This window comes from Choloepus didactylus, chromosome 14 (genome assembly GCF_015220235.1).
Source record: "Choloepus didactylus isolate mChoDid1 chromosome 14, mChoDid1.pri, whole genome shotgun sequence".
In the NCBI taxonomy this organism is placed as follows: Eukaryota; Metazoa; Chordata; class Mammalia; order Pilosa; family Megalonychidae; genus Choloepus; species Choloepus didactylus.
In genome coordinates, this window is record NC_051320.1 from 29,295,815 (window position 1) to 29,310,235 (window position 14,421).

Below are 14,421 nucleotides of genomic sequence, written 5' to 3' on the forward strand. Positions count from 1 at the left end.
TAAGATTGTACAGTGATAGAGTTTTAAAATAACTTCTGCTCCCATCTGACCTATCCTATTAGGCCAGGACTTATCTTTTCTTCAGTGAAATACCGGTAAGAGAGAGGATTGCGTAAACCATGTATAGGTGAAGCAGCCCCCAAACTGAAATTTCATTGAAGATTACAATTTAATCCTAATAAAAAATATACATTTTCCATTCTACTTCATTATACATCATTGTTTTAAATATTAAAAAAAAAAAAAAAGTTTGACTTCACTAAATCTTTTAGTAAATTGATGCCACTGGAAAATGTGCTATGTTTACTTTGCAGCTTTGAATAAACTGGTTGATACACCTAAGAACAACCTGACCCACTGACCAAAGGAGCAGAGGGGACAGAAGAGGCAGAAGAAACATGCCTCCTTTAGAAGCCTGAAACTTTGAAAGTTTCAATTGGTGCTTTAGTCCTTAGTCTCATAGCCCCTATCCCTATTGCCCTGTATTGTTTGCAAACAGGATTTACTCCCCAGTGACTATCAGAGCCTGAAGGAAAGATCCCTTTTGACTGATCACCCCCTTTACCAGCAGCACAACTGTTCTAACCAAGCACTTAACTATGCACCTGGCCTCCTTCTAAGCTCTTTACACTTATCATGCACTTTTACCTTCTCAACATGCCTATGAGGAAACCATTATTACTATCCCCAATATACAGAAGAGAAAACTGAGGTGCAATTTAGCCAAGATCACACAGCTAGTGGGTATCTGGCAGGGGACATGCCAGCCTAGGCAATCTCAGTGACTATATACTATGGTGTCTCAACTATTCAATGACAAAGCTGCACTGCCTTAAAGACATTATGAAATTAAAATACATAATGATTTTGATAATGTTGGATGTTATAAGAAAGGTTTTTTTTTTTTTTTTATTAAATTCAGTTTTATTGAAATACATTCACACACCATACAATCATCCATGATATACAATCCACTGTCCACAGTATGGTAACATGGTTATGCGTTCATCACCACAATCTATCTCTGAACATTTTCCTTACATCAGAAAGAACCAGAACAAGAATAAAAAATAAAAGTGAAAAAAGAACACCCAAATCATCCCCACATTCCACCCCATTTGTCCTTTAGTTTTTATCCCCATTCCTCCACTCATCCATACACTAGATAAAGGGGGTGTGATCCACAAGGTCTTCACAATCACACTGTCACCCCTTGAAATCTACATTATTATATAATTGTCTTCAGGAGTCCAGACTGCTGGGTTGGAGTTTGGTAGTTTCAGGTATTTACTTCTAGCTATATAAGAAAGGTTTTAAAGTGAACTTTCTATTGAAGTATGATATATGTACTATTCAATTAATCTTCATAAAGTGAACACAATGATGTAACTACCACCCACACGGAGAAACAACATAACCAGCGCTCCCCTCTCCCCCCATCCCCTCTTGTGTTCCAAGGTAAGTTTCAAAATTCAAAAACATTCACTTATTATTTTTGTACAAGCAGCATTCTGTAATCTATCTCAGATCTAATCGAAATACATTTCCACAGTAATATGTTTTTTCTAGACCAGCGGTTCTCCAAGTGTGGTCCCCAGATAAGCAGCTTCAGCATCACCTGGGAATTTGCTAAACAAGCAAATTCAAAGGCACCAATCCTAGTTCTACACAACAGAATATCTGGGAGTGGAGACCAGTAATCTGCTTTAACAAGATCCCGAGCTGATTCTGATGCTCGTTAAGGTTTGAGCAGCACAGGATGGCAGCCCTTTGGAACAATTTTGGCCTCTTGATCGTTTAGTAACTGTGTTAAGACGAATACAAAGGTTTCAAATGTTACACTTAAATAGTGGTGGTAAGTTCTAATTACCTTTTTTTTCAAGTACCCTATGGGTAAAATGCGTTACTTCTTTTAACTTACCGTGTTGCTTTTACAATGTTTCATTTTAACATGAGGGTAAAAAGCAGCCCATCACCGCCTATCCTCCCCGCCCAGACAGCCGTCAGTCAGTTTACAAACAATGACCCTGCACCAGGCTGGCGGGAAAACTCCACGTCCAGAGGCGGGAGCAGATCTTGGCCAATCAGAAGTCAGGTTCGAGCCCCTCGCCGGTCCTGGGGGTCTGATTGGCGGTTTAGTGCCAGCGGAAGCCGCCCACCGTGACGCCCCGCTCCCTCCCCGCGAGCCAATCACCACCCGGCGTTCGAAGGTGTAGAACCCGCGCGAGCCATTCAACATGGCGGAGGAGGCAGCCTTAGCAGCTCCGAGCCCGCGGGGCCGTGCGGATGGGGAGGATGCGTACCCACCCGAGGAGCCGATGGTGGAAATGGGAAGAGATGACCAGGAGAAGTTCGAATGTCAGGAACTGCTCGAGTGCCAAGTGCAGGTGGGACCATCCGAGGGGGAAGAAGACGCGGGCCTAGTGGCCGAGGCCGAGGCCGTGGCTGCCGGCTGGATGCTCGACTTCCTCTGCCTCTCTCTTTGCCGGGCCTTCCGCGACGGCCGCTCCGAGGACTTCCATCGGACGCGCGACAGCGCCGAAGGTGAGTGCGGGGCGCGCCCGGGCTGAGGCAGCGTCGCGGTGCGGCAGCAGAGCCCTGGTTTCCAGCGCGGCCCCCAGCAGGGTCGGGGGAGGGGGCGCTGCTGCCGCAGAGTAGCAGCAGGAGCGGGGCTAAGGGTTGAGTGTTGGTTCAAATCCCGAGTGGGCCGATTGTCAGCTGAGAGACCCTGAGGTTTTTTCTTCTGTGAAATGAGGATAACCATACTCCGTTTGAGGTTGATACAGGGATTAATTAAGTTAAAGTATATGAAACATGCCCTAAACCCAGCGTCCAGTTCCTTTTTTCTCCTTTGGCGACTGTTATTTGTTCCTTCTACTCAGGTTAGTGGCTTGTATTCAGTAGTCACTGTGGCCTCCAGTGATCTCCAGGCGTAAATGATTTCTGATAATTTGTGACCTGTTTAAACCTCTGTCTCGGCCCAAGAGGGCTTTTGTAGCCAAAGGACTAAAGAAAGCACCTGACGAGTTCTGAGACCTGAGCTTTTATTATAGGGCTTACCTACAGGGTGGGGAAGTCGAGTCACGTTGCCCTGAAATCAGGAGCTTCTCTGAATGTATTCAGGAGCTGCTCTGAATGGTGGCATGCTCAGAGTACAATGTGGAAATAGCTCTTTGAGGGGCTGAATAAGCTGGTTATAAGGGCAGGACATTCCAATGAGTATGAGAGCATAAGGCAGGGAGTGGGGGTCGTGCAGTGTAGGGAGGGGTTGATTATAATCAACAGGGAGGAGGGGAGGATTTAGAGATAACAGTATCTCAGGGAGTCTCAAGGAGGAAGTAGTTTCGGGTATAGATTACAGTTAGCATCTGCTATTACAAGGAGAATAAGTCAAACCTCAGCTGTCCTAGGTCAGAAAAACTGCTGTGTGCAGTTTTCAAGACACTTGGGGGCCAGGCGCTCCCACAACCTCATTGGACCTACTTTGGCTTAATATAGTACTCCGAATAAAAGTAACTGTCAATACTCCTGGGGATGAATGTGGACCCGGCATCATGGGACTGAGAGTATCTTCTTGACCAAAAGGGGGATGCAGAATGAGACGAAATAGTTTCAGTGGCTGAGAGATTTCAAATGAAGTCGAGAGGTCACTCTGGTGGACATTCTTATGCACTATATAGATAACACCTCTTAGGCTTTAATGTATTGGAATAGCTAGAAGTAATAGCCTGAAACTACCAAACTCCAACCCAGCAGTCTGGACTCCTGAAGACAATTATATAATAATGTAGATTACAAGGGGTGACAGTGTGATTGTGAAGACCTTGTGGATCACACCCCCTTTATCTAGTGTATGGATGAGTAGAAAAATGGGGATAAAAGCTAAAGGACAAATGGGGTGGAATGTGGGGATGATTTGGGTGTTCTTTTTTCACTTTTATTTTTTATTCTTGTTCTGGTTCTTTCTGATGTAAGGAAAATGTTCAGAGATAGATTGTGGTGATGAACACATAACTTTGTTATCATACTATGGACAGTGGATTGTATACCATGGATGATTGTATGGTATATGAATGTATTTCAATAAAACTGAATTTAATAAAAAAAAAAAGCTAAAAAAAAAAATAACTGTCAATGAAATCTGTTGTCTGGACACCCTGTAAAATGATGGATGAAAACATAGACCCATAGGGAAGTTTAGCATATCTTTTTGACGTGTAGTAGAAAGATGCTCTGGTAGTTATTTCAGAGTTGGCAGTAAAAGTTATGACAGCTGAATGCAGCCCCAAGATGGAATTTAATAGAAAATTCTCAGAAAGCCAGATTAACATATTTCACTTCAACTCTGTGAATGAGGCAAATAATATTCCAAGTTTATGGTTTTTAGCCTCTGAGAAGCTAAAATGATCTATGTGGTAATGGATTAGAGTTAGAGATATCAGCATGAATTCGTTTAAATTACTATAGGAAAGATTGTTACATATAGAAATAATTTGTGTATCTATATAGACCTGAGTCAGTGTAGTTTCTTGCCCTGTCATGTGAAAGGGCATAGAAGGAAGAACACCACAGTAGCAGGGAACACATTTAGCACCCAGATCTTATGGTTTCTAATGCCACTCTTCAATAAAGGAACCAGGTCTCCTTAGAGAAATGGTTGATTTTAGGACTGCGGCAGAAAATATGCAAGATGACCCTGGATCATCTTGTAGTGCCAGAAAGTAAGGAAGTGCTCAAAACCAAAAAACAACTTACAGTGGTAGGGGGTAGGTCAAAGGGATGCTGGAGCCAACTGAAAGAGCTCCCAGTGGCCAAAGCTGGAACAATTTGGGCAAGAAAATAAAGAAGTGTTAGATTATAACCCAGAGTATAAAATAAATATCCATGAATCCATACTGTTAAATATAAACAATCAGATAAGTAAATAAATGGGAGAAAAGACAGTCTCCTTTGCAGAATTCCAAATAATTTACGTAGATACTCCACCTTCAAGGGGTAGAGCATAACTCCCTACTCCATTTGTCTGGGCCGCATGTAGTGACTTCCTTCCAAAGGGTACAGTGTGGAAAGGAGGGAAAAAAAGTTAACTTTACAGTGGAGAGACTTCACAAACACTAACTTTTGTCCAGGTGCTCAAAGTCAATATCAACAGTGATGTCATGTTGGTAGTATGTCCCCTAGATATGTGATGAAAATGGCACTTTATCTCTATGGTCTTGCTTCCAAAAACCCATAACTACAGAGAAAAGCATCATACAAATCCCAATTGAGGGACAGGCTACAAATACCTGACTAGTACTCCTGAAAACTGTCAGGGTCATCAAAAACAAGGAAAGTCTGAGTAACTGTAATAGCCAAGAGGAGCATAAGGAGACATGGCAACTGAATGTAATATATCCTGAATAGGATCCTGGAACATAGAAAGGACATAGGTAAAAACTAAGGAAATCTGAATAAAGTATGGACTTTAGTTAGTAATGCATCAGTATTGTTTTATTAATTGTAATGAGTGTGATATATTAATGCCAGATGCTAATAATAGGGAAAATAGGGTGTTCGATATGTGGGAATTCTACTGTCTTCATGATAATTCTGTAAATTTAAAACTTAAAAAATAAAGTTTATTTTAAAAAGAACTCTTTCAATGTTCTTAGCTCAAGAGGACCTGAGGAATAATCTAGGCCACCTCCATTATTTAAGTTTAGGGTACAGAAACCCAGAGAGAATTACTGTTTTCAAGTTACATTGCTATTAGTGGTGGAGATTCAAATTGTGAACATAGAATTATCTCTGTATCCCCATATTTAACTCTTGAGAAGTCTCTTCTTAAAATTTCTTTTTTAGAAAATTTCATTTAGTATACTTTTCAAAACTGTAAAAATAGACAACTCTTGATGCTATCTAGAAAATTCTTTACTCATTCAAACTCACTTGTTTTCGTACTTACAGTGTCTCTTCCAGACTTATTTCTAATTGTTTTTATGAGCACCCTGCGTTGATGCTCATGCCATTTTACTCTACAACCTTCTGTTTTCCTCACTGCCTTCCACTGAGCTCTTGAACAGTCCTTTATTCATTATAGGTTTTGATAGGTAACTCAGTCGATTTCTCTGTTGCAGCACCTTTCATCAGCCTAGGTGAATACAGCATCCCTGTAGGTAACCCAACTGATAATTTGGCTTCTCAGTTCATCACCTCTCATTTGTTTGTGCTGCATAGCATTACATCTGCCATCTAATTCCACAGTCATACAGTGAAACTTTGTTATTGCCAAAAACCCTCTCCAAAAATTGCAAAATCATGCAGTCAATTCTTATGTTCTTAATTTCCCATCTTTGTTGCATAACTGCTTGCACTCTGCCTGTTCTTAAAATTTATCCTGAGACCCCTGCCATGGGAAGCAGTGTGGAGTATTGGTTAAGAGCACAGACTCTGGGTTAATTGTCTGAGTTTGAGTCCTGGTTCTTCTACTTTATAGCTGTGAGACGTGAGCAAATTACTTACCCTTTTGGTGTCTCAATTTCCCCATTTGTAAAATGGTGATAATAATATCTACCTCCTAGGATTGTTGAGAGGAATACATTAAGTGGTATGTATAAAGCAAGGTTTCTCATCTTGATCACTTTTGACATTTTGGACCATGATTCTTTGTTGCATGGGGCTGCCATGTGCATTGTGAGATATTTAGCAGCATCTCTGGTCTCTTATCCACTAGACGTCAGTAGCCCCTCCCTCCCACTCGTGCTATCAAAAATGGCTCCAGACATGGCTAAATGTCCCCTGGGAAACAACATCACCTCCAGTTGAGAACCAGTAATGTAAAGTGCTTAGAGTAATGCCTGTCCTGTAGTGACAATTCAAATATAGTTGCTATTATTATTGCAAGCCTTTAGATCCTCACTAACGTGCCTTTCTGTCAGCATTCCTTGGTTACAGGTGTGGCAAAAGCAGAAAGTAAGGTTCAACGAGGGTAGAATTATGTTGTTGTTTCTGCTTTGTTTTTTTTTTTTTTTTTAATTCAGTTTTATTGAGATATATTCACATACCATACAGTCATCCATGATGTATAATCAGCTGTTCATAGTACCATCATATAGTTATGCATTCATCACCCCAATCTATTTTTGAACATTTTCCTTACATCAGAAAGAATCAGAATAAGAATAAAAAATAAAAGTAAAAAAGAACACCCAAATCATCCTCCCCATCCCACCCTATTTTTTATTTGTTTTTTGTCCCCATTTTTCTACTCATCCATCCGTACACTGGATAAAGGGAGTGCGATCCACAAGATTTCACAATCACACTGTCACCTCTTGTATCTGCTTTGTTTTTGCATGACAGTTGCAAAGAACAGATGGGCATTGGTATGCAAGCTAAGTACCCTATAGTTGACTAAATTGAAGATGGGGGAAAGTGAAGTTAGAAGGGGTCCTATTTCTTTCCTTAGAGTAGATGAGGCCTTCCTTTTGTTCCCATTCCATGCTATACTGTAATTAATCATTTTTATAATTTACAGTAGTATCTTAGAATTGAGGAAATGGGGGTGGTAAATCTCTGTCTGGTTATCTGCTTAGTGGCGGGCAGACCTGCTTTTTTGGTTTGCTAGTTAACTACACATTTTACATATACCAACCAATCATGGGTGAAATGTAATGCTAACAGTAGGCACCATCCTGTCGAAGCTGAAATAGTACTTTCTCAGAGAAGTCTTCCCTGATACTCCCTCCTCCCGAAAAAGAAACTTCAACAACTCGAGGTGCTTCCATGGCATTCTGTATTTGTATTTTTCCATTTTCACTGCCTTTTTACTTTAGTTCATACATTCTTGCTTTTGTTTCTGTGGTAATAAGCTCATTGAGGTACAGGGCCTAAGACTTGTTCACCATTGTGTATACTGCCAAGGAGAAGATACAGGTGTGGGCATTCAAATATTTGGGAGCTTAATATTAATAAATGTTTTGAAATTTAAGCTTGTAAACCAGATTTTCACTTACCTGAAATCTAACAGAAGTTAATGTAAAATATTTCCTATAGAATGTAGGATTTTAAGCTGTAAAATAAGCTTCCAACTAATGATTTGGTATATTTTGCAGTTCAGATCAAAATCTCCTTTTTCATTAGGATAGGGTGCTACCTGTGAAAGTAATTTTAAATACTTATTATTCTTCATGTGAAACATCATTTATTTTGCAAGAAAAGTGTTCATCACTGTTCTTCATTAGTCTGATTTTTAAAAATTTATCTCTAAGTAATTAAAACATACAGCTCTAAATTTATGGTAATTTTTGTTAAATGTTTATAACCTATTACTCAACAAACCACACAGTGGCACTGGTGGATTGAGTTTTTTTTATGTTAATAAAATTCATTGTTTTCTTTTTCAGCTATTATTCATGGACTGTCCAGTCTAACAACTTACCAGTTAAGAACGGTATATATTTGTCAGTTTTTGACAAGAATTGCAGCAGGAAAAACTCTTGGTAAATATGTATTTTTATCTTATATTGGAAATACTTCAATCTGTGTCTAAAGGTAAGACAATGAGAAAAAGAAACAGATGGAAGCTATCATTGTTTTTGAGTTTGCTTACATGGGTCTAGCATATATGTATCTATATGTAACTTGAATATAGAAAAAATAGAATTGAATAAAAATTAGAAAATCATGTCCTTTAGTGTGTGTGTGTGTGTGTGTGTGTGTGTATGTGTGTGTATTCAAGCATCTCTAAAGCAAGTATAAAAGAAACATAAGCCCTATCTTCTTGAAGCATAGTGTGTTAGTTTCCTAGGGCTGCCATAAGAAATTACCACAACCTGATTGGTTTAAAACATAAAGTTTTTCTTCTAAGTTCTAGAGGCTAGAAGTGTTAAATCAAGTTTGGCAGAGCCATATGTGGTAATTTGACGCTCTGTGTGTCACAGAAAAACATGTTCATAAACTTAATCCATTCCTGTGGGTGTGAACTCGTTTAAAGTAGGACCTTTTGCTAAAGTCACTTCAGTTAAGATGTGGCCCACCTCAGTCTGGATGGTTCTTTATCCTATTACTGGAGTCATTTATAAGCAGAATGAAATTAAGGCAGAGAGAGAGAAATACACAGGAAGCAAGAAGCAGAACATCAACAGAACCCAGAAGAAAAGGAGAGACCACGAGACGCAGCCATATGCCTTACCATGTGACAAGCTAAGTTCCAAGGATTGCCATAGTCAGCCCCAGAAGGCGAGTCTTTGGGAAGAAAGCATCACCTTGATGACACCTTGATTTGATCTTTCTTTTAGCCTCAAAACTGAGCAAATAAATTTCCATTGTTTAATCCAACCCATTTCATGATGTTTGCTTGAGCAATCAAGGAAACTAAAACACCATGCTTCCTCTAAAGGCTCCCAAAAGAACCTTTCCTTGCTTCAAACTTCTGGTGATTGCCAGTGGTCCTTGGCATTCATTGGCTTGCAGCTGCATCATTCCAACCTATTAGCAAGTTCTATTTGATCTCCATTCAAAATAAGTTCCAAAGCTGACCCTTACTTCCTCCAACACATCTCTAGTAGCATTGATCCCATTTGCCCATTGCTCTAGCAAGCTGGCCTTCTTTCTGCCCTATGAACATTTCAAACTTCTTATTCACTTACTATTCCATGTGGAATGTTTTTCCTCCAGATTTTTGTGTGACTGTTACTTCACATGCTGGACTCCACTCTGTCATTTCCTCAAGAGCCCTTCCCTAGCTACCTTTCTGAATGAGCCTTGCCCTCCCCCATCACTCTTGATCCCTTTTACCCTTTTTCTTTTTACTAGCACTTAGTGCTCAGATATTATATTATTTGTTAATTTGGTTATTGTCTCTCCCATTACATGTAAACGTACGAATAGGGACTTTATCTTATTCGCTGAGGGTATCTCAGTCTTTAGGTGCTTGCCTATACATACTGAGTGTTCAATACATATTTTTTATTTAATGAATGATTAATAGGTTACAGGTGCAAGACATATGAAACTTATATACTGAAGATGGATATCAGACTGAGATGTTTGGGTGTAATTTGGTAAGCAGTTGGGAACCACTGTGAGGTTGATCAGAATAATCTGATCAGAATTCTCTTTTTGGAAAGCATAGCAGTAATGCAAATATTGTCTCATTAAATATTCACATAAATCCTCTGAGATAGCAGTTGTCACCATTTTATAAGTGAGAAAACTGAGACTTAGAAAGGTGAAGACTTATTCAAGGCCACTTAGCCTATAATAAGTGGTTGAGTCTGGAAGAAACTCTCTGGTATAATAAAAACTTTGACTGGTCTTGGTTCCTGGTTCCTGGGAGGTAACCACTAATTTCTTGGAATTTCCCATGGTGGGAGTGCCTTTTGTGATTCCTGGTAGTCACCTGAGCACCCCGGAATAGCTTATGCTAATGAGAAGACAGGGCAGATCAGCCATAAAAGAAAGACCCCTCTTGTGATTCAAGTTAGAGCTTTGAGCCATCTAATAGCTGAACCTTCAGGGAGGGGAATGAAGGGGACCTAGAGATTGAGTTCATCCACTTGGATATTGATTCCATCAATCATTCCTACATAATGAAACCTTAATAAAATAAAAGCTTTTGGACACTAAAGCTCAGAGAGCTTCCATAATTGATAATTCACAATGATGTGCCAGGAGGGTGATAATTCTGACTTCACTGGGAGAGGACTTGATGAAACCCTTATTTGAGATACTCCCAGAACTAACCCTTTGCCTCTCTTATTTTGGCTTTTTATTTGTATTCTTTTTGCTGTAATAAAGCTATATTCTGAAGTATAGCACTTTCAGTGAGTTCTGCAAGGTGTTCCAGCTAATTATTGAACCCTAGGGGATGGTATGAACCCCCAGATTTGTAGCCATTTGGTCAGAAGTATGGGTCCCTGAGCCTCCAAACTTATAGTTGGCGTCTGAAGGGCTTTCTTGTAGGTGATTGCTCTTAATTTGTGGAGTTTGGCTTAACCTTGGTTATTTAGTCAGAATTGAATTGTATTTGAGTTGCTTTCTGAAATTATTGCAGTCATTTGCACTTGGTGTCAGAAGTTCTTGGCTTATTACAGTTTACACAGATTCCAAGGCTAATATATTTTTTTAATTAAATTCAGTTTTATTGAAATACATTCACACACCATACAATCATCCATGATATACAATCCACTGTCCACAGTATGATAACATAGTTATGTGTTCATCACCACAGTCTATCTCTGAACATTTTCCTTACATCAGAAAGAACCAGAACAAGAATAAAAAATAAAAGGGAAAAACACACTCAAATCATCCCCCCATCCCACCCCATTTGTCCTTTAGTTTTTATCCCCATTCCTCCACTCATCCATACACTAGATAAAGGGGGTGTGATCCACAAGGTCTTCACAATCACACTGTCACCCCTTGTAATCTACATTTTTATATAATTGTCTTCAGGAGTCCAGACTGCTGGGTTGGAGTTTGGTAGTTTCAGGTATTTACTTCTAGCTATTCCAATACATTAAAGCCTAAAAGTTGTTATCTATATAGTGCATAAGAATGTCCACCAGAGTGACCTCTTGACTCCATTTGGAATCTCTCAGCCACTGAAACTATTTCGTCTCATTTTGCATCCCCCTTTTGGTCAAGAAGATACTCTCACTCCCACGATGCCGGGTCCACATTCATCCCCGGGAGTCATACTCTGCGTTGCCAGGGAGATTTACAACCCTGGGAGTTGGGTCCCACGTAGGGGGGGAGGGCAGCGAGTTCACCTGTTGAGATGGCTCAGTTAGAGAGAGAGAGGGCCACATCTGAGCAACAAAGAGGTACTCAGGGGGAGACTCTTAGGCACCATTACATACAACTTTAGACTTTCCTTTGTGGTAATGAGCTTCATAAGGGCAAGTCCCATGCTTGAGGGCTCAGCACATCAAACTGCCAGTCCCAATGTTTGTGACAACATACGCTAGGGGATCAGCATCTTAAAGTTTAGAGATAGGCCTTACACTTCAGGGATAGAGTTAACTGCTGTAAGAGCTTACAATCTAGGGACTATTACAATTATTGTGTCCACGTTAGGCTATGTTCTAAGATTCAATTCTGAGTTTACACATTGTAGTTAGTCCATATTAGTGAGGCATCATCCCTCTCACCATGTTTTCTCCAAGACTTTTACTCCTATATATATATTTTCCTACAATTTTATAGAGTTATATTCACATACCATACATTTATCCACAGTGTACAATCAGTTGTTCATGGTATCATCATAAAGTTGTACATTTATCACCACAATCAGCATTTGAACATACTGATTACTACAAGAAAATTTTTTTTTTTTTTTTAGCAATAAGAAAAAATGATAAAAAGAAAAATAACGTGTCATAAAATACAATATACTACTAAGGACAGCAAATAACACCACTACCAAGAATCCCATATTACTCCCCTATATCCCCTCTCATATACATTTACCAAGGCTAATATTTTTAAGCCATTATATAATGTATTTCAGTAGATTGAATACCATTAAGAGAAAGAGGAGAGTAAAACAGTGATTCCCTATATTTTGGTTGGAGAAATGTTGGTAGAGAAATAACTTATTAAAACATTCTATTTCAAATGCCCACAAGGTTTCAGATATGTGCTAAAATAAATTGAATACAAGCAAACTGGTTTTGTGTTCTCTCTTAAGGTTTATTATAATGCAATTAGACTTAGGAACTAGTTAATAATTCTGTCACTGTGACATCTTATGTAAAATAGTTTATTTTTGTCCTTAAAAACAGTAGTAAAAAAAATCAAATGTTTTGTAATGTCATTACCTTTTGTGTTTCTAAAATTGATTTTAATGAGGAAGTTAACTTAGAAAATCAAATCACTTCCCTAAGTGAATATACTACAACAATGTCTGGCACATAGAATAGACTTAGTAAATATGTAAAGAAATGAATTTTTTTGAAACTAAGATTCTGTTTACCTTTCTAAGTTCCTTATTTTTGTTTGTTTTTGAGATGCACAGTTTGAAAGTGATGAACGAATTACACCCTTGGAATCAGCACTGATGATTTGGGCTTCAATTGAAAAGGAACATGACCAACTTCATGAAGAAATACAGAATTTAATTAAAATTCAGGTAGGAATATTACTTTGTGATTATTTTGCTAGGAAGTAAAGACATACTTAATATCTAAAGAAATTAAGAGGAACCCAATGGAAAGATCACCAAGCAACCTTCAAAAACCAGTGGTTTGTACTTGCCCAATTCCAATGAAAGGTTATAAATAAAAAAGTAGAATATTTTTCATTGATAATAAATTAATAGATTTTTGTGGTCAAGAGAATGTAAACTTGTAATATATGGAGAGAATTTTAGGAGTAAACTGTTAGAGTGAGAGGCCAAGAAAATCAGAGATACAGGTAAATATTCAGGGGAAAAAATATGTTTTGCTAACAAGCAAAGCAAATACTAGGGTATTTCTTAGCTTAACTTTTTCCTCTTTCAATCTTTTTATTTTTTATTTATTTTTTAATGGTTGGGTAGGAAGGAATCCATGTGCTTCCCCACATTCCCAAGAATTAATTATTCATTACTGACAGTAAGACTATCAGGAAGAATTAGAAAGAAAATGGGCAGAAGTATGACTTTTTTTTTTTTTCCAGTGGTTTTATTTAAATGTTACATTTAACTCCTGTTTGGAGTTAAGTATGTAATTATAGATCCAGTAACAATTTCTACAAAAATACAATGCCAGAATTCCTTAAAAGTAGCTAATATTGTATTCTTGTTTTGCATAAAACATGCCTTAGTATCAAATGCCTCATCATGCTCCAAATCAGTGTCTGTAAGGACAGATGGTCCAATATAGTCAACAAGAAAACTAGGTATGAATAGGTAAGAGAGGTTTTCTGATTACTGTAAAGAAAAAATAGTCCCTTTCGTAAAACAAGCCCTTCAGCACTGGGTTGACCTGGGATTATGTGCTACACAAAAGTTTGGTCCTGACCTGTGAGAGAAAATAAAGAATTTTCTGCTGGCCAAATTAAACATTTGAGAAAGTGTAAATCTTTAGGTCACAGTGATACAAAAATAGTGCAGCCTTGTAGAAGGAGATCAAAAAATCCTCAGACTTAGAAAAAAGTTCCCAAGCTGCTGATTGTAAACAATCTCAAAAACACCCTGAACTTTTTAACTCTCTCTTTTCAAGGCCAGCTTGAGGTACCTGCTCACCTCTGGAAGCTGTAGGGCTTTTGACTCCACATGTATTCATGAGGATCTGTAATTAGGAAGTTTAATACAGGAAAAATGGATTGTACCTTTTCTTTGAGATCATTATTTTTTTACTTTTTTTTTTTTAAGAATTTCAACACAGGGCAAAGTTTGTCACGTTATCCCAATCTTCTAGAATTCTAGAGAAAGCCGACCTTTGT

The 14,421-nt window shown here is 38.6% G+C and overlaps 1 protein-coding gene across 4 annotated transcripts in view; it reads left to right on the forward strand.

Moving 5' to 3' along the window:
* The first annotated feature begins 2,231 nt into the window (after positions 1 to 2,231).
* The window catches only part of TERF1 (telomeric repeat binding factor 1), a 78,762-nt gene continuing 66,572 nt past the window's right edge, over positions 2,232 to 14,421 (forward strand). For all 4 annotated transcript variants that reach the window (XR_005211599.1, XM_037802689.1, XM_037802687.1 and 1 more), the window contains exons 1-3: positions 2,232 to 2,544; positions 8,388 to 8,483; positions 13,005 to 13,126. Coding sequence is in view for 3 of the 4 variants with exons in the window: in XM_037802689.1 (XP_037658617.1) it covers positions 2,238 to 2,544; positions 8,388 to 8,483; positions 13,005 to 13,126 (525 nt within the window). In the remaining variant the exon portion in view is untranslated. The remainder of the gene's footprint in view (positions 2,545 to 8,387; positions 8,484 to 13,004; positions 13,127 to 14,421) is intronic.